The sequence below is a fragment of the Rhincodon typus genome, chromosome 12 (assembly GCF_021869965.1).
Source record: "Rhincodon typus isolate 14 chromosome 12, sRhiTyp1.1, whole genome shotgun sequence".
Taxonomy (NCBI): Eukaryota; Metazoa; Chordata; class Chondrichthyes; order Orectolobiformes; family Rhincodontidae; genus Rhincodon; species Rhincodon typus.
The window spans coordinates 32,214,564-32,236,214 of NC_063343.1; the positions used below are offsets into that span (position 1 = coordinate 32,214,564).

The 21,651-nt window shown below is 37.2% G+C and overlaps 1 protein-coding gene across 9 annotated transcripts in view; it reads right to left on the minus strand.

Annotated features, from left to right (window-relative positions):
- pdlim7 (PDZ and LIM domain 7) overlaps positions 1 to 21,651 on the minus strand; it is a 122,800-nt gene that overhangs the window by 38,666 nt on the left and 62,483 nt on the right. For 2 of the 9 annotated variants that reach the window (XM_048603611.1, XM_048603612.1), the window contains one exon: positions 20,236 to 20,513. The exons of 1 other annotated variant lie outside the window; for it this stretch is intronic. In XM_048603611.1, the coding sequence (XP_048459568.1) occupies positions 20,236 to 20,513 (278 nt within the window). Of the gene's footprint in view, positions 1 to 3,953; positions 4,570 to 7,953; positions 7,991 to 20,235; positions 20,514 to 21,651 lie in introns of those variants that run through there. 6 more of the 9 variants (XM_048603615.1, XM_048603616.1, XM_048603620.1 and 3 more) reach the window with 5 other exon arrangements.

The following is a 21,651-nucleotide window of genomic DNA, read 5'->3' on the forward strand; positions in this document are numbered from 1 at the left end:
TTCACTGACCAATAAAATGTAATTATATCTGTAGGATATTAAATTTTTCTTGTGAAAAAAACGAATTAAAATATGCTATACTTCTGAATTCAATCATTTATATAATAATCTATCATTTCTAACAAAAATATTCAGGCAAAGTGCTTTGAACTTCCTGGTTTGCTATCCTACACAATACTTCTAACGTGACTGTAGCTTGGTAAAATCATTGATGCCGGATACCTGCGGATCTTCCGAATTAACGTCAAACAGCCCTTAGGAAAGTGAAAAACTAGATCACAGAGATTGCTAGATCCTTATGGGCAGGTTTGAGGTCAGCACAAATGCAATTGCTTCACCATTTGCTGCATATCTAACACAAAAAAAAGTACCTTAAACCCCTAGAGAGGTATCGTTCAAATCAAATTCCAATAAAAACAATTTTGTAATTATTTACTGTATTATTCCCTTCAAATTTAATGTGCATAAAGTTACAAATTAAGTGTTGTCCTTTTATGCAGTATTTTCAGCCAATGTAATTCACTTCCTGTGATCAAGAAATAGCTGAATGCATTTGATACAGCAACTATTAAGGGCCGCTTACAACATTCCGGCAATAGAACTGAACACTTCTGCTTCAGAAATAGTCTTACTCCTAGCCAAGCTATTCCAGTAAAACTACAACACTGGCATCCATCCAGAATTGTCACCACATGCCTGAGAGAGTTTTTTTTTCCCCCTATTCATTCGAGAAATATGGGTGTTGCTGGCTGGCCAGCATTTCTTGCCCATCCCTAGTTGCCCTTGCAAAGGTGGTGATGAGCTGCCTTCTTGAACTGCTGCAGTCCACTTGCTGTAGGTTGACCCACAATACTATTATGGAGAGAATTCCAGGATTTTGGTGAACAGTGAAGGAACAGCAATATATTTCAAAGTCAGGATTGTGAGTGGCTTGGAGGTGGTGGTGTTCCCATACATCTGCTGCCCTTGTCCTTCTAGATGGAAGCGGTCGTGGATTTGGAAGGTGTGTCTGAGGATATTTGGTGAATTTCTGCAGTACATCTCGCAGATAGTACACACTGCTGCTACTGTGCATTGGTGGTGGAGGGAGTGGACGCTTGTGGATGTAGTGCCAAATAAGCGGGCTGCTTTGTCCTGGACGGTGTCAAGCTTCTTGAGTGTTGTTGGGGCTGCACTCATCCAAGCAAGTAGGGAGTATTCCATCACACTCCTGACTTGTGCCTTGTAGAAGGCGGACATGCTTTGAGGAATCAGGAGGTGAGTTACTCGCCACAATATTCCTAGCTTCTGGCCTGCTCTTCTAGCCACAGTTTATGTGGAGAGTCAAGTTGAGTTTCTGGTCAATGGTAACCCCTAGGATGTTGATCGTGGGGGATTCAGTGATGGTAACACCATTGAATGTCAAGGGGCGGTGGTTAAATGGTCTCTTGTGGGTGACGGTCATAGCCTGGCATTTGTGTGGCACAAATGTTACTTGCCACTTGTCAGCCCAAGCCTGGATATCGTCCAGATCTTGTTGCATTTGAACACGGACTGCTTCAGTATCGGAGGAGTCATGAATGGTAAACATTGCACATCATCTGCGAACATCCCCAATTTTGACCTTATGATGGAGGGAAGGTCATTGATGAAGCAGCTGAAGATGGTTGGGCTGAGGACACCAACCCGAGGAACTCCTGCAGTGGTATCCTGGAACTGAGATAACAACCTCCAATAGCCATGACCATCTTCCTATGTGTCAGGTATGACTCCAACCAATGGAGCATTTGCCCCCTGATACCCATTGATTCCAGTTTTGCTAGGGCTCCTTGATGCCACACTCTGTCAAATGCAGCCTTGATATAAGGGTTGTTACTTCTGCAGCTCTAACAACACTCCAAAAGTTCGACACCAACTAGCACATAGTAGCCCAGTGGATTGTCTGTAGATATGGTGACATTTACCCCTTTCGTCGCCAATAAATAGACATATTTCTTCAAAAATTCAGAGCTGAAATGCATTAAGGCTTCTTTGAAAGTACCTTCCAAACCCATAACATGCTACCATCTGGAAGGACAAGGTTATCAGATATATGGGAACACAACCGCCTAAAAGTTGCTCCTGAAGTCGCTCACCAACCCAACTCAAACATATTGCTGCTGCTTCACTACTACTCTGCCACAATCCTGGAACTCCCTTAATAGCAGTGAATGTTACCCAAGCCAAATGGACAGCAGTAATTCAAGGCAACAGCTCACCACTGTCTTCTCAAAAGCAATTAAGGATGGGAAATAAATGCTGGTCCAGCAAGCAAAGCCCATATCTTCAAAGTTTTTTTTAAAAATTTTGGCCATTTATTAATAAAGAAACACATGATTACTTTATTCATAAAGATGTTACAAAGCAATTAACTGTTTTTCTATCTATTCTATTTACACATCCACAAGTTACTGATAGTTCAGAAATGATCAAGGTATTCTTTTCAGCTTCTGGTTAAATCACTTTTGTAGGTATATCCATTAAATATTTTACATTATTTGGACTCAGTTTAGCTAATGGGCTAGATTTTTCATACAGCTGGATTTCAGCTGCAGGTAATTTTCCTCAACACTCCCAATTAGCCTACAGTCGCTAGAAATGGAAAATATGCAAACTTTGTTGGTTGGGACAATGGAGAAGACAAGAGCGAGAGAGAGAACTTCAACAGAGAAGTGGAACAAGAGAGTTTGTGATTTGCACATGTATGGCTTCTTGTACAAAAGCATCAGATTCTGGGATAAACCCTTCCTTGCTGCCAGTTTCACAAATGATCTGCATCAATCAATAGTGCATCCTTCAAAACAGAAGGCCAGCATAATCAGCACAGTCATTTTTAAGTATTACTGGATTTTTCCACTGGGCTGAAATTACAAAGTTAAGCCACAAATACAAAGGACTGCATCGTGATATTTTACTACATGGAATTGTTGCATAAATACAAGCCGTTATTTACCAACTAAAACAAGTTTAAAAGAAAAATGGCATTGTATACAAAAGAACAAGACATAACCACAGGTCTATACTAAATCGTTTTATTTTCCACTAATAGCACTTGCTGAATTGAAATATCTTCTGTAAGTATTTTCTTAGCTTGCAAGCTTCGTTTGAAATAATAGTCAGTCTTTTGTTAGACCTAGCACCAAGTCTACCATGCAAGATCTCACCATTATGTTGATGACACTACAGTTGCAAACCATGGGCAAACATGAACAAAACTCTACAAATATATTATGTATAGCAAGAAAGAATTTGACAGCAACTCTAGACATTTAAATTGCAGATTAAATGACTACATTTGTGCTAGATTTGTTCTCATTATTTCGCAGTACAACATTTGTGACAGTAAGGTGAAATATGTAACAAAGAAATATTGAGCATTTTGATATTTGATTTCTTTCTTTAGAAAGGTTCCATTTATCCCTAAAAATTTTTTTTAAAAATTAAACTATATTTAACCAGGAAAAAGCTTGCTGTGTCACTTTTCAAATCAATTTGCCTGATGGAGTTGACGTGGAATTCAGTTTCAACCGTAATCTCATTTCCAAGTGGTTAGAAAACGATCAGTGTGTAGAGCAGGATTTCCTGCAGTGACTTGTATTAATCTAGTTATTGAAATTGTGCTTGGGACAGTATGGCTAATGTATTCAATTACATGTCTGTACTTGGTAATGTGCCAATTTAATAAGGGCATTTATCTTTTGTGCTCTAAAGTTTTACAAATTAAACCCTATTTTTATTTAAATACTAATTATTTTATTAGAAAACATTCAATTTCAAAAGTATATATTTTCAAGTGGCATCATCATTTGGGAATCAAATGGAGAATCACTTAATTCAAGAGCTTTTATTAAAATATTTTCTCTAAAACAGTTATATATAAATTTGTAGACAGTGCATTAATGCTATGTTACAAACATATGCAATAACTTCCCAGTCATTCTACAATCATTAAACATGCAGATATCTTAGCAGTTCTTGCCAATAAAGTTTTAACTCAGGATCAACTGTTACAAATTCTCTACTCAGATGGAAGGTTTTAGCTTAGGTTTAACCAGGTTGCTTTAAATTTATGTACTCCTGGATCTAAGCCTTATATTTGCAATCAAAATAAAATGTATGCATTCCCCAACTGCAGTTTACCAAGTTCCTATAACAAAATCAAATCATGCTGAACTATTCCAATTGTGATGCATGTTCAGTTTTCTACTAACTGAACCAAAATGTTAAAAATCAAAACCATGCTGACAAATTGCAAACTCCAGAAGAATCCAGATTTTTCTTTAATATTTTATGTATTACAGGTATTGCAACAGTATATATTGCACAGAGAAGAAGTGTTAAAAGGAGAACAAAAAGAAAGCTCAAAAGTAAGGGAGATGAGATGCTCAGTACAGAAGCCAATTGAGATAGAGGATTGATGAGATGAACTGTTCACAATTGTACTTTAGTCCAGTTCAAGTTTTTATATTAAGAGTGTGAGCAGATCGTTCATGATGCCAATCACGCAATTTTATATAGCGTGGGCTCTGCAGTTCTGTGATAAACCTTTCTCTGTGGAAGATAAGAGAGAGAAAGATGAGAAAATAAAAAAAAAACACCAGATTTATTAAGTTAAGAAAAAAGCCTTATATTCTTCATTATTAAAATTGCAGAAAGGTCACAGTTTTAGCAATAAATTTAGGTTTGATTTAATGCAGGCGTACGTTCATATCATTGAAGAGACCATGTTAAATAAACTTCTAAACTGTTCAAATATCATGTGGATTCTGTAATGTAGTAAAAAGTCTAGGTCATACATACGTAAAATTGATAATTTATTTTACAGTTAGAGCCAAATACCTCATGTGAGAAATGAATCTGCTGATACCACATATATATGATGGAGCTGAAATTAAGGCGACCAATAAAACAAATATCAAGGAGACAAAGTCACTTCTGAATGGGCTATTACCAAACCAGAGCAGAAAAAATCTCCTTGATCAGACTGGTGTAGCTTTGATTCCAAATGTGTGATCAAGTAACTTTAGCCTTGAACATGAACCAGGATCCAATGTGCCCGAGTATCCGGAGCATATTGTCTTAAAAGGTTTTGAGTGAGAAAGTCATTACAGAACACAAGATTATTTGGTTCATCGACTGCATGCCAGCCACAAGGGTTACAAGAATCAATTAAGTTAAAAACAATGCACTCATTTTAAAACTCACTATACTTTTACTGGAGAATTAAAAAGGAGTCTTTCTGCAACTTATGACTCGACCATAAATGTATTTCCAGAAACTTTAGCAGTTTAAATCTTCTTCAGGAACATTGTTAATAACCGTCTGAGCCACTGAAGACCAGGCACATCATTGGACAAATGCTCATACAATCACAGGCTCCACTAATTTACACCTGAATTATCTTTCAGCATCCTACACAGCAGAGAATCCGATCTGCATTTGGCAACTTTAAAATGGTTTGAGCGGGCAGACAGCTTATTCACTTAGAGAGCCAGCTGAATATGGGTTCAGATGAACCTTCAATATCAGGGTTTAGTCAAGGTACATCCATGTTCATTTTAAATTTACAGCTGCCTGTTTTATCGATGCAAAACAAGACAACAGCGAATTGAGTTTCTGCAAAGTTATAGCAATTATTGCTTACCGAAACTGCTTCATCTTCAGAGTACTCCAGAACTACCTTGTTTGGTTTATGATTGGGGTATCAACTCAAACGTTAGGCTTTGAAGTATGTATTTTATCCTTCAATTATACATCACTGATGAGCAACACACCGCATTCATTAATGAGTCCTTTGGATTTTTTTGTTCTTTAATTTCAAAGACGTTTTCAACAGATTTTATGGTATTAAGTTTTAATTCCCAATGAGCGAACACCCCAGTCTGGATTCCTCAAAGTCTATTTTGGTCAGGGAATTCAGTGATTTGACTCATTTAAGCTCAATAGTTAACCAAGAAAAGTTAGAGGACAGTCAACTCCTGGTAACTTTTAAACTAACTCCCCAACTATACTTCCACCAAACCCTTACCTCCAAGCACTTTACTTAAAACAACATCAAAGAAAGTTGCACCTTCCTCCAGGCCTGACCAGTGATCCCCACTTTTATCCCCTCCTCCAACCAACATATCAGAAATAGAAGAGACCCTAAGCCCTTCAATGTGGTCCTAAACCCCCTGTCATCCTCAACCGACAGATCCGAAACTCCTCTCCCTTGACACAACATCATCCCCACCACCCAGCCAACCAGACTTCCTGGACGCTACCCTCTCTCATCCTTGGCTCAACACTCCTCTCTCCATCCCATCGGACTCAATAAAATACCCAACCTCCAAGAATAAATTCACTTACCTGGCACTACCTACTTCACCCACTTGGCAACCCATCTGGCACACCACCCCTCACCCAACATACATGCTACTCCATGAACACCCTCCTCATCCATATGGCACATTACTTTCCACATACGAGCCCTACAATTGTCTTTTATACTTAATCTCTCACAGGAGCTGCCAAAGTGGCTAGTTTGTTGCTAGACATATAAAAAAAAGAGAATACAGCACATTTTCTGCTGCAAAGAGGGATATGGTTTTTACCGGAATGCTCTCTGCTGCTGGATTCAAGGATTCCTAGACAGGTTCATGACAGAAGGCTCCAGCCCAGGAATCTCCAGCACTGAAGACATGTAACGTAGAGTCACAGAGTCCTACACCATGGAGACTGGCCCTTTGGCCCAAACTGCACAACAGTTCCAATAATCCTAACCTTTTAACATTTTTTGTTTTGAGGACGATATGTAGTCTTACCCCGCACCCAGTGCCAACCAAAATGTCCACCCACACTAACCCCAGTTCCCTGCACTTGGCCCATATCCTTCTAAACATTTCCTATCCATGTATTTGTCCAAATGCCTTTTAAATGTTATTAATGTACCCACCTCAACCACTTCCGCTGGCAGCTCATTCCATATGCGTATCACCCTCAGTATAAAAAAGCTGCCCATCAGATTCCCATGTATTCTTTCCCCTATTAAACTGATGCCCTCTAGTCCTCGATTCCCCAACCCTGGGAAAAAGACTGAGTGCATTCACCCTATTCATGCCTCTCATGATCTTATACACTTCTATAAAGATCTGCCCTCAGTCTCCTACGCGCAAAAAAGTCCTAGCTTGTCAACGTCTCCCTATAAACCAGGCCCTCAAGTCCTGGCAACATCCTTGTTAATTACTTCTGCACTCTTTCCAGTTTAATCATATCCCTCCTATAGCAAGGTGATCAAAGATAAGAGTTAGTGAGTAACTTATATCTGGGCCAATGAGTATTGAAGTGATTTGTCAAACTCTACATCATGGACTAAAATTAGTCTACCAACTGTCCGAGCAGGTATATAATCATCACAATGCTTACAGTAGTTGCTGTACACAAATTATAACACATCATCAGTCAGTTACATATGGCAATGCACAATGAGGTTGGGGAGCGTGCAGGGTAAGACTATATATCGTCCTTATTAAAAAATGTTAGAAGGTTAGGCTTATTGGAACTGTTATAACTGCAGATATAACTTAGCAACTACTCTAAAGTTATATTTTTGTCCTTCCTTTATACTTATAATGACACAAATGTAAACTTGTCACAGTGTAATTATACTATTCTCCCAGTCATGGTGTTCACAGAAGAGTGTAATTCTGATCAAACATTCGGATACCTTTAAACAATTCTCACTGCAAATACAAAAATCTAAACCAATGAGGGAAATAGCAGGAAGTATTGACAAGACTAATACGCATATAACATCTTGTATAGAAAAAGTATAATGGGCTCAACTGACCAGAATATTCATTAAAGTGCCAAAGTTCCTAATATTTAACTGAATGGCTTATTATACTTATGTTCCACCAGCAAGATTGGTCATCACTTTTGTCTTCTACATCTTACCTGGCCCTTTTAACAACTTCATCATCTGGATCTCGCACTGAAATTAATCGGAAAAAATATGGGATGCTCAATCAATAGCATGTGCCAATTCAAAGTCAAAAACACAGACTAAAATAGATTTTAAAATATTTTTTTACCTTTAATTGGTCATATTGAAATATGATTCCCCATATATTGCTTTCATGCACACTGACTTTTCCAGCATAATTGCTCTTTTTGGCCAAGGGGAAAAGAAAATTCTCTATAATTAAACAGATATAATCCGAAATGGGGAGACAGTGATGTAGGGATATTATCTGCCTTGTAACTCCACAGGGCCAGGTTTGAGTTCTGAGAACAAAGGTTCAAATCCAAACACAGAACCTACTAGAATTTAAATACAATTGTTTAAAATCAGGATCTGAAAACTAGTCTCAGTAATTGCGACTATCAATTGTTGCAAAAACCCATTTAGTTCACCAATGCCATTGATAGAAGGAAGTTGGTTTTCCTGAAAGATCTAGCCTACATTGATTCAAGAACGACAGGCACTTTGTACAAGAGCAATTATGGATGGACAATAAATTTTGCCCTCTTCAGCAATATCCACATCTTGTGAAATAATAATTTTAAAAAACTAAATATTTATCATGGAAGTCAACTAAGGTTATCTCATGGAGTTGAGAAGTAAAGAGTTTACATCAGAACATAGGTTAAATTTCTGGTCACAAAACCTAGTTGATAGCATAGATTATAATTGCTTATTGCAAATATCTGCATGCAACACACCACCATTTAAATGGATTTCTGAATTAAATTATATGCTTGGACATTTCTCAAGTTTTGAAGTGAAATAATTCTTGGATAAAATAAATTGCTAACTTAAATTTATCAACTATCCTAGAAACAGTACTTTTCAATATTTAACAGGAAATTCTCTAACAGCAATCCTATTTTGCTTTGATTTCTACCGTAATCCCATATAACCACGTCCAATGATTATTCAGAAGCACAATACAGCTTGAAATCATCAATAACTGATGTATTAAGATATTTGGTGTTCCTGAATTTACTCATACTGGCTTTCTGCATAAAAACTGAAGTGACAAAGTAGTTGAATTTAATTTCATTATTTTGTAACCTATAGTGCAACTACTAGCTTATACTCTTTATTTATGCTTATACCTCAATCACAACCATACTAATGGCCTCAGTCTCCTAACTGCCACGCCATGCAACTCCAAACATCCAAAACTGTGGTCCCTACATATGTAATTCATTAGCTCCAACTTCTCCACCCTCCCACTACTTCCCATTTTGAATCTGTCCCCTCCACAGCCTTATTCCAACACTATCTCAGCAACATGCTCCCAAACTTGTATCTTTGATTTTCTGACTGTGGCCTCTGGTGTATTTCACTTCATCTAACAACGAGAGACTTCATGACTGTACTTCTGTCCCCAAATGCAACTATTTTGACATTTTATTCACAAGATGCATCACACAGTTGATCTTCAGCATCTGCAGATGTGGATGATAACCAATAATGTCCTGAAATAACTATTTGACATGCATGTTTGTTATATCATTATGTATTAATGATGCCAATAGACTTACTGAAATCTGTACCAGTCAACTGAGCAAGGATACGGAAAGAGCGAGACTGTGTTGTCCCTGTTTTTGGCTGCCAATCCTCAGTGTCCACCATTAGTCGCTTCTTACTAGCATCATTGGGGATGATAACACGTTGATCAGCTTTGACAGAATGCCTAAATTATGTGGTTGATGAGTTTAAAAGCAATAAGACAGAGAAAGAAGTGAAGTGAAGAGAGACAAAGCAAAAGCAATAGCAAAGTGCGAGTATGACCTCAGGACATTCCAATGCATTTCACAGCTAGCTTTGATGGGATTCACTGTTACGATGTAGGGTAAGTTCCAGTCATTTTCACCAATTTTTGTCTCCCAAACAGCGACAAGACGATCCATTTTTAAGTGATGTTGGCTGAAGGATAAGTACTAACTGAAAGATCATAGGAATTAATTACCTGCTACTCTTTGAATAACCTCATGGGATCTTTTACATCTACCTGACAGAGCAGCCAGAGCTTTTTATAACAACTCAAATGAAAGACAGCACCATTAACTGTGCCAAATTGGATTATACGTTCATGTCTCTGGAGTAAGACTTGAACTCAGAACCTTTTACTTCAGTGGCAAGAATGCTACCGACTCAAAGCTGACATCTAAAACCTTCAGAAAAAAAAACAGTAAGCACTCTCACTGCCAAAAGGCAGAAAGGTTCCATTCGGTAAATACCACATAAGGGAAGATCTGAAGTGCTACATTATATTTTAACCTGTTACAGAATGTTTCTCACTTTAAGATTATTTGTTGCTCACCATCTTGTTACATCAAAAGACAGAAAACAGTCATAACCTGATTTCAGAGATGTCTAACAGTATTTTCCAATTATAAAAATCATCTGAGAAAAAGGCAACAGTAATCAATTTAAGAAAATGTCACAAGTCAACTGGAAGCATGTGACACCAACCAAAACATTCTGCTCACAAGCTCTGATGTATTTTGGGTTGAGTACCGCTACAATTAGTTCAAAACAATTTCCTGTCTAATGGCACATTTTCACAAAATTCAACTAACGCATTTCTCTTTATACACCTCCTGTTAACCTTAGTATTTAATTTCAAAATTTAAAATTGGAAAATAACCTTTTCCATTGATCTTGGTTTGATAGAAAAAAAGAAGTGGTGCTTTTAGAGCACAAGGTTCTAAAACATAGGTATTGGGAGAAATTTGAAAGATTTTCAGAAGTATAAGCGCAAGATTATTAACCCAGGTAGCAGCTTCAATGAGCCATCAAGACAGTCCTGGAGCACCATGCTGCATCTACTAGATCTCATCAGACCACGCATGCACAAAAATAAATTCTACCAACAGGCCACATCATTTTGAAGGTTATCAAATATTCAAGAATTATTTTGATAAAATAATATTCAGGTGTTTTTTTCCTCAAAGTGAGAAAAAAAACTACAACACTGCATTTCAATTGAATAACTTTGACATATTCAACTCTCTTAATACTGACTCCATCTGCTACTTAATCACATCTCATCAAATAGGGGCAACAGAATCAAAAACTTTCCTTATCATATTATTTTAAGTAATCAAAGTATACCACCAATACATCATTGAGTCATGCAGACCAGGAAGACTATGGAGAACACAAAAAAAAGCATCCAATTACCCAAAGGTACATTTCTCTGCAATATGGAAAACCAGTTAAATTATATTCTTGTATAGTACCTTCAGAGTGCACACTAAACTAAAAACACTAATTTTTTGCATGGCAACTCTAGCTTATGTATGCTTGAAAGTTCTGAAACACTCCTCCAACCTCTCAACACTGCCGTTCTTTCCTCTCAGGTTGTCACATGACAACTTAGTCATAGTGCCAGAGATATGCAGTGCAGAAACGACCCTTCTTCGATCCAACTTGTCCATGCCGACCAGATATCCTAAATAAATCTGGACCCATTTGCCAGCATTTGGCCCATATCCCTCTAAATTCTTCCTACTGAAATACCCATCAACATGCCTTTTAAACGTTGTAATTGTACCAGCCTCCACCACTTCTTCTGGCAGCTCATTCCATACACACACCACCCCCAACGTGAAAACACTGCCCCTTAGGTCCCTTTTAAATCTTTCCCCTTTCACCTTAAAAACTACACTCTAGTTTGGGACTCCCCCAACCCAGGGAAAAGACTTTGTCCATCTACCTTATCCATGCACCTCATGATTTTATAAACTTCTATAAAGTCACTCCTCAGCCTCCAGCGCTCTAGGGAAAATATCCCCAATCTATTCAGCCTCTCCCTATAGCTCAATCCCTCTAACACTGGCAACATCCTTGAAAATCTTCTGAACCTTTTCAGGTTTTACAATATCCTTACAATAGCAAGGAGGCCAGAATTACACACAATATTCCAATAGCAGCCTAACCAATGTCCAGTACAGCCGCAACATGACCTCCCAACTCCTATACTCAATAAAGGTGGTGTTCTGAGGAAGAGTCACCAGACCAGAAACGTTAACTATTTTTTCCTTCACAGATGTTGCCAGACCTGCTGAGCTATTCCAGCAACTTTGTTTTTATTCCTGATTTAAAGCATCTGCAGTTCTTTCGGTTCCTATACTTAATGCACTGACCAATAAAAGGCAAGCATACCAAATGTCTTCTTCATTATCCTATCTACCTGCGACTGCACTTTCAAGGAACTACGAACCTGTTATGACCTATATTCATTTCTTAACTGCATGCTACTTGGACAAGACAGAATGGTAATTTAAGAAAACCAAAATAAAGGGATGAAACATAAAATGATCAGGACAACCTTGATATTCAGTTTCTTTGAATCTGTACTGATTCAATTTATGGAACTAAATGAAAAGCCTGAACTGCTCAAAACAAAAATTAAAGAAATCTTCACGCAATTTAAAGACACACAGCTATTTGGATTTTCTGGTCAAAGAAAAAAAAACAACTCTGGAAAGGGCAGCCAAGTTTACCCAAGTTCAAACAATGCTAAGATTTACAATGTTTGCAAAAGAAAAATTTTTAAAATGCAACGTGTTAAAATTAAGAAATTGCACAGTTGCCCCACAGTTATGTTTTAATTTTTGATAAAACCTGACTATTTACATTCCACACAACGGCAAGGAATTGAAAGCCATCCATGTTCAGGTTTGCAATTTTCATGCTTGCTCTGCTTACCTATAGTCGCCAAGATCGTAAAGCATTTCTTCATCTCTAAGAACATGAAACTTGGGACGATTCTCAGATTTCTCCTCATTTTCACTGAGTGCATTACAGTACAAAATCGAAGTAAGATCAAGTTAAAAAGGCATGAAAAGCTCCAGGAGAGAAGCAACAAAGAAAGTTGATGAATAGAAAGTGAAGAAAATATAATTATCAATAGCAATTTTAAAAAGATGCACAGATTGATTTTTAATTCCTACATGGGACGTCTGCTTTGCTATAAAGGTCTGCATTTGAGTCAATTAGGTCTCAAGGCCATTTCAGGGCAATTATAAGTCAGCAACATTTCCAAGGGTCTGGAGTCATAGGTAAGCCAGACTAGGTGCAGATAACAGATTTCATTCACTAAGGGGCATTAATGAACCAGATGCTTTTTTTTAAAACAATGAAAATAGTTTCAATTAGACTAGCATTTTCTAAAAAAAGTTCCAGTAAGCCGAGAACAAAAAACCCCCTAAATTATCAGTCAGCAACTGTGTTAGTACAGCTCGCAATATGCATGTTTTAATGCCAACTTTCAAATTGATTAAAAATTCAGTTTTCCAATTCTATGAGCAAAAGGTTAATTCTTAAATTTTAATTTTTAAAATGCTGAGCCAGCATTTTTTGTCCATCTCTATTTGCCCTTGAAAAGATAGTCGCGAGCTTCCTTCTTGTACTACTGTGGTTCATGTGCTGTAGATTGACCCATAATGTTATTACGAAGGGAATTCCAGAATTCTGAAACAGAGACAGTGACGTACAATGTTTTATTTCCAAGTCAGGATTGAGAGTAGCTTGGAAGGGAATTTGCAGGTGGTGGTGTTCCCATGTGTCTGCTGTCCTTGTCCTTCTAGATTGTTGGGTCATGGGTTCAGAAGGTGCTGTCTAAGAATCTTTGCTCAATTTCTGCAGTGCATCTTGTAGATAATACACACTGCTGCTACTGAGCACCAAGGGCGGAGAGGGTAGTTTTTTTTTGTAAATGTGGTGCAAATCAACCAGGTTGCTGTGTCCTGGATAGTATCAAGCTTAGAGTGTCGTTGGACCTGCACCAATCCAGGAAAGCGGGGTGTATTCTATCACACTCCTGACCTTGTGCCTTGTAAATGGTGGCCAGGCTTTGGGGAGTCAGGAGGCGAGTCATTCACTGCAATATTCATACCCTTTGACCAGCTCTTGTATCCCCATATTTATGTGGTGAGTCCAGTTGAGTTTTTGGTCAATAGTAGGCCCCCAGGACACTGATAGTGGGTGATTCAGTGATGGTAACACCATTCAATGTCAAGGGACAGAGGTTAGATTGTCTTTTATTGGAGTTGCTCATTGCTTGGTGTTTATGTAGCATGAATATTACTTGCCACTTGTCAGGCCAATTCTGGGTATTGTCCAAATCTTGTTGCATTTGAACATGGTCTCCTTCAGTGTCAGAGGAGGGGTGAATGGTGCTGAACATTGATTGTGCAATCATCGGTAAACGTCACCACTTCTGACTTTATGATGAAAGGAAGGACATTAAATGAAGCAGCTGAAGACAGTTGGGCCTAGGACACCACTGAGGAACCTCTATAGAGGAAACGGACATCCAACAACCACAACAATCTGCTTACGTGCCAAGTATGACTCCAACCGGCAGAAATTTTGCCCGCTGATACTCATTGCTTCCAGTTTTGCTAGGGCTCCTTGATGCCACACTCAGTCAAATGCAGCCTTGATGTCAAGGGCTGTCACTCTCACTTCAGTAAATGAATATATGGAAAGGTATGAGATGTTTCTTAAAATACATTATTTGAGAACATTATGCCTTTATTATTTGTGCCAGTTCTTAAAAAAAAGTTAGTCATCTGCAACTATTCTTTTTAGATTATAAAAAAAACATTTTATGATAACACTTGTATTTGGCAAATCATTGTCATCATGTGTTTGAAATGTTTATATGGAATCTAAAATAATACTGCTTGCTAATTGACAAAATGCTGAACTCTAATTGAAGCATTTTGTAATAGAGAGAGAAGGAAATGCAATAAATAGACCAGACTGCTGGATGGAGCGATAAGGCAATTATAAGTACTGATGACTTAATTCTGAAGCACTTCAAATATGCTACTTCATAGATAAAGTGATGCAAGATTAAAAGGAGGCATACGAGGAATGTCTGTAAAGATCTACGGCCAGACTATTTATGCCCATCATTCTGCCATTCATATTTGTAGATCCAATTTCACTTAACAATTGTGTTAAAGTAATAGGCTTTTAGTCTTCAAACAGCTAGTTACAGTGATTAAAGAAACCAATGAAAACTTTAAGGATGAGAGATGGATCACATCTTAGTTCAGCCTTTCCTCCCTTGCCACTTACAAAGTAAGGGCGTATAGATCAACTGTAGTTCCAAACAATAGCTAGATACTTTTTGAGCAAATGATTCATGCATTAATTCGTCCTTCTGGCCCCTAACCCAAACAGCTGGAGCATCCAAACGTTTGCTATTACAATAAAATCACAAGTCTCCACAGTATGGGGTCATTAATAGCTGCCATCATGGCATCATTTACCTGCTCCTCATTTGTGCACTGTGACTTATTTACTGCTATCACTCGGAGATCAGTACTTGCATTCTTGGATGTAAAGATTAACCAAACAGTATACAAACATTGTTTGCATCACAAAACATAAGAAATTTGCTTTATTCTGAATGACTAACAGTAACATAAAAATACTTTTTCAGACTTAGATATTTGGACAGTCAGATAATTAAAAATGCCAATGGAGATATTAATGTGGGACCTGAAAAATTATGTAGAAGACAAACAATAAAAATAAAAGTCGCGAACACAAGCCCTACAGCTTCATCCGAATGTACAGGGATCTGCGGAATTAGTCCCTACAGGTCAGTTAGGGCTCCCATGTCTACAGTTCCAAGCTTTTGCTGTGCAAGTATGGGAGGAATTCAGTTAAGAGGAGGGTTCATTGAAAGCACTGGTAGAAAAAAAATAGATTTAAGAAATGCATTAACTTTCGGATTCTGGAATGAATTGCAGAGAATAGGACCAAACAACTGAAACTGGAACAAAACATGGTGAAACAAAGGGAAATGGAAAACAAGAGGGAGTGAGACCATGAAAGAACAGTGGAGTGCATGCGAGGCTGAACATCGCTGTAATGTTAGACTAGAACCAACAAGGTGATGGAGACATTAGCAAATGAGGATGAATTTTTTTTTTTTTTTTTTTTTTTAAAATGGTGTTGAAAAAGAGAAAGCCAATATGGATTGTAAAGAGATGGGCAAAAGGAGTTTGGAATTGAAGTAACATGGAGATTATGACCTAGCAAGTTCATTGAAGAAATGGTTCAAGCTGATGAAGGCAGTGAATTGGTGCCATGAGTCAAATAGGGTTGCATGGGTCTGATGTGTCTTATTGAAACAAAATAAAAGTAACTAGTGAACACAAGTTTGACTTTCAGCTCTGGACTGAATGAAATACCAGTGTATAATATTAGAGTTTGGTTCCGTGTGATCAAACAAGGAGTGCATTGTCTGTTGGAAGTCAAAAATTAAAGCATCAATTATCCATTCTCCAATTAGAAAAAAATTGGCTTCTCTGAAACTTACCAGTCTATCAAGTTACAGAGGCAATTGTGGAACTGTGTAAAGTGGAACGGTGTAAAATGGAACTGGAGCTTGTGATTAACAACATACTTTTGAAAGCTTATTCCATACTTGTGGACGATTAACAATGAAACTGCTGAGAGGTTGTGACAGGGTTTGACATGGGACAACAGAAAATTTTGAAATGCAATTTTCCAAGAGTCATACTAAAATGAAACATTAACTCTTTCCCTCTCCAGAGACGCAGCCAGACCTGCTGAGATTCTCCAGCATCTTTTTTTTTTTATTTGAAGATCTCCAGAATATCCACAATACTTGGCTTTTATTTTTAGACAAATTAGTGTTGCGTTCTCTTTACCATGATAACTTCTGTAAGTAATACCTTTGTTTTTAGCTTATGTTAATGGGGTCCCAACATCGTCTCTGCATCCATCATGTTAAGATGCTTGTAGTATCAACCAAGTAATTTTTCTTGTATTCACCTCATGCAGCAATACTTTCTCTTTACCAGAGAAACAGGGATATTTTATTAATCTGCTCAGTGTCCTGTATCCACAGAGTTTTGCGTTTTACTGTTTATTTTATTTGCCTTTTATCAACCCCTTCAATACTTTGCCGCCTCTCAAAGCCATGCTCCAAACTGTATACAGCATCTCAAGTTAAAAGTATCATTGTTACATTAAAGAGTTCTTCGTGTATTCAACTTATTCTCTTTCCTTCAAATACATTTCAACATCACATTCTAACCAATGAGCATGTTGTGGACAACAATTAGAGCTTATGTACAACTGTGTAGTTAGATTTCTACACAGTTTAGCATCAGAATTTAATTCAAAAAGTTGATATGCAGTCCTCCAATTTGTAGTGAAATTGAAAATGCTTCCTGGAGAATTTTGTGACAACCATTATGAAAGGTAGTGAATTTGATAGAAAAGTAAAAATACTGTGCTGAACTATTCAAAGGGTGAAACAGAAAAGCAATAATGTATCTCAGTTAAGATATTACAAGTTTATTTATATTTGATTTTGAAAATCTCTCTCTCTCTCTCTCTCTCTCTCTGGAAGCAAATATAGAGGCTCTGTTTACAACAGAAAAAACTATAAATTACTATCTTAAGGCATCCGTGACTGTTCCTTTCTACAGTAAATTAGAGTATGCCACCCATATTAAATAAATACAAAGAAAATGTACTAACTTGTTTAGAGTATCCACCTGAAGAAAAAGAAAAATGTACAAGATGAGTTGAATATGAATGATAGCCAAAAGATAAAGTTTTTAAATAAAATTGAAAAAGAGAAAATGGCAGTGTAAATAAAAGGATTTAAAGATTGAGGGTCAGATACAGATGGAGGAGGAAGACAGTCTACAGTATCATATATCATATTAATAACATTCAGGTTTGCTGAAAGACTACATTTCCCTTCATTGTTTTATCAATAATCTGCAACTGTTTCAAATATCCTTTTCACATCCTTCTGCATTGTCACGTATGAAAATAGTGAAAAATCAGTGAGGCAAAAATATACTTTTTTGTGTCACCAGAAGAGTGGAAAGTCATAACATTTAGTGTCTTCACTATCCGTAAGATTAACTGACTGTAAAATTTCAAACACACTATTATAAACATCCTGAGAAACAGATGACATGTGATTCCACTTGACAGCTCTGTTGACTACATGTATTAGGTACATCATGAAATTTCTTCCTCCATGCAAATCATCCATCACAATTTAGGAGAAAAACCAAGTATTTCTCTTCTTGCCTGTTTTACTTCACAATGCAAACCGAACTGAAAATGTTAACCATTTTATGCTGACAATTTACACTTATGTTCTGGAGTCCCATACGTCAAAAATATTCCAGACAAACAAGAGAACAAAAACAGTAAACAAATCTCTAATTGTAAGAAACTTAGTATACCAATAGGAATTCAAAAGTTCTTGTTTTAAGTCACAGTTTGGCACAATGACTAACTGTTATTTGGTCAAGCAGTCAGGAATACATGTGTAAAAAAAAAAAAACAGGTACAATTTTTTCTATTCCCACTATTGCATTAATCCATACATTGACAATAGGAGTCATTAGCTCCGTTGGTTGGTTGGCCATTTTGCGCTGCCTGGCGCGGCCGACAGTGTGGGATTAATTCCCGCATTAGTGAAGGTTACCATGAAAAACAACCTCTTTCTCAACCTCTTCCCTCGCCGGAGGTATGGTGACCCTGAGGTTTAGCCATCACCATTCATCTCTATCTAATCAGAGCGCAGCCTTGTGGTCCAGTAGGACCATGGCATGTTTACCTTTTACCTTTACAATGACAATGTGGGTTAGTCAAATCTCAACATGCCACCCTCCTGTAATTAGTGAATATTTAAAATTGACAAAACACTGTCAGTTAGCCATTTTCTAGACTTAGCCACACTCATTAAATATATTCACAACATGCAAAATACATTATGTAACGCCACAGGATTATTTTCAGAAAATAAGCACAAATCAGTTTGAATTTTTTTTTGGTGGTACCACACAATCCGGACAAAAAAGTGTATCAGCAATACTTGCAAGATTTTCTTTCTTATTGATCTTTGTGTTGATGCTGAAAACAAATTTCACCCCTCATATTGTAAAAGTCTTAATTTCAGTTTAAATTAAAAATCTTGCAGTAGTTATACTTAACATTTTGAAGGACACTTTCTTCAGTAATCAAAGTTAACAAAAGCTTATGTCATGAAGCCCCAGCATGTAATTAAATAATTTGTTGTAGCTCTGCATGTGTCTGAGATTTTGTTGGCTGCGTGCTTACTTTTTCAACTTGATCAAAATTATAGAGCATATTTAGGGTTTCAGAGTTAGGAGAACAATATTTTGCATCAGCCACAGACATTTTGACATACATATCTTGACAAAGCTTGCTAACTGAAGCAGTAGGTATGCATTCAACAGGCCCAATATAGGCCAAGATAAATATATGCCTTTCCAAGTATGGACCTGTGTTGAGTAAGCATTACTGCATACTTGTCGAATATGACCCTGACCAGTAAGCTCATTTATAATTTCTTAAAAAAGAAATGTCACAGTTTGCACACGTTACTACAGCCAACCCACAGTTCCAACACAGTAACCTCATGCCAGACTGTTGCGTGCACTTAATCAACAAGTGACAATCTAAATGAAATTAGAACACACAAATCTAGAACACCTTGTATTAATCAAGTACAACACAATCTGGAAAACAATTTTGTGCAGAAATATTTCAAAGCACTATGCACGATAACCAGTGCAAATAGATTAATTAGATAGGAAACTTCTATCGATACAAAATGCAAATGGACTCAGCACAATTAATTAATTAATTAAACCGTTCCAAAATACTTTTGTGAATGCTAGATGAAGCAAAAGCAAATCATGGGAGTTACTTTCAAACAGCAGTGAATTGAGAAACATTTCGCTCACATTGGAAAGGTCACACCTTTAACAAACTTGAAAAATTGCTTCCTTCTTTGGGAAGCTAGGATAGTTTGAACAGTCATGCATCATGCAGAAGGCATTCTGATATAATTCATTGATACGTTAAGCATAAATAAAATCAAATTTTTGTGGGCACTTTAAGGCAGTTGTCATTTGAGAGAGGAAAATCTATTGCTAAGGCACTGCGGTTTTTAACTCCAGTTGGTTGTAATTTATATTTCATCCAGTAGAAACAAAGCTCAGTGCTTGGCCACAAAGAATCTGCCCATCTAGTTTTGAAATGCCTGAGTAGTTAATACATTTCCTAAAAATTTGTTGTTTTTTCAAAAGAGACTTAGCAATGGACCTTCCTCTCCAGTGCAATGATTTCGAAACAGCATTTGTGTTATATTTTATTGACAGGTTTATACGCACATTCTGACATACCCATTCGGATGCTGCAGTGTGGTTGCAGTTGAGCTGTGTTTTTCTGTGGTTGTGCCATACTGTTGTGTCTGGGATGCAGGTGTGATGCTAGGCAAAGCAGAAGGTGGAGTATATAGGGATACAGGTTTGTAGCTCACTGACTTTATTGGTGTCCCTGAATTTGAACTTTCCGTAGTTGTAACACCAAATGGTCTTGCTGTCTTATTCAATGGCATGCTGGAGTCAAACGAGTACTTCGGAACAGAAGGTGCAGTAAGCATAAAATCCTGAGCAAAAGAAACACACGAAAACTCAAAAAACACCACAAGCAACATGCAGTTATATAGTCAGTCAGTCAGTCATTGAGGCAAGACTCAAGCACCATGGAGATGTCTATAGTTATCATTATTTAAGAATATAATTGCAAATCAGCAAAAACACTGAAATGCCAGTTTAGCAATCCAAGCTGCATGAATATTGAAGGTCAAAAGGTAATTCATTATGTAATATATGCTAATAATTTACACTTGGCCATTGCAAAAATATTCCCAACTTGTCCCCAGAGAATAGCTCTCCATAACAAACACGTTCACTTGTCATACATTCTGACAATATGCAATTACATAATGGTTGTCTTAAAAACAAATACATAAATACTTGAATCCTCAGCAATAGGAGTTGACCAGTTCAATACACTGATGGGAAAGTAGTGGTTTGAAGTTGCAGACTACTGAATGCATAAGCAGGTATTTTAACTGATTAAAATAGATTGTCATCCTAATTTCTTGGTGCAAATAGGTTTAGCACAATAGACCATTGGGATTATTGTGCAAGCACTTTTAAAGGTTCGATTTCAGCATGACTTTATTGTAAAAGCAGTGCTGTTAACTCAACATTGTATTGGTGATAAAATTTTGGGTCACCACAGAAATCTACGTCCAGTCCGATACACGAGTGTCTGACTTTAAGTAACAAAGCGTTGCCATTTTGCCACATATATCCACTAAACTCTCCAGGCAGACCAATAGATTTTGTTAATCTTAGGCTGAATCTGACAACAGTCTCCATTCTTTAGTATCCTGGCTTATGCATACAATAACTGCCAGGAGACCGTAGTGAACTATATCCTCCATCAAAATCAAATCAGCAATAGATAGGAAAGAAAAATTGAAATACGGAGGAACATCTCCCAGAAATTCAAAAAACCTTGACCTTGGATCTCTGACAACATGAACTTCAAACTAAAAATGCAACTAAAATACCATTTATCATTTGAAAGAGAACTGGATGGAAACCTAGAAATTTTAGAATGTCATCATTGCTAGCCTTGTACTGAAATGCAATTAACCTCCATTCTGCTGTCAGTAATGACCTTTAACGGAGTTGATTACTTTCACAGCTAGATAATATCAATATAGCCTTGGA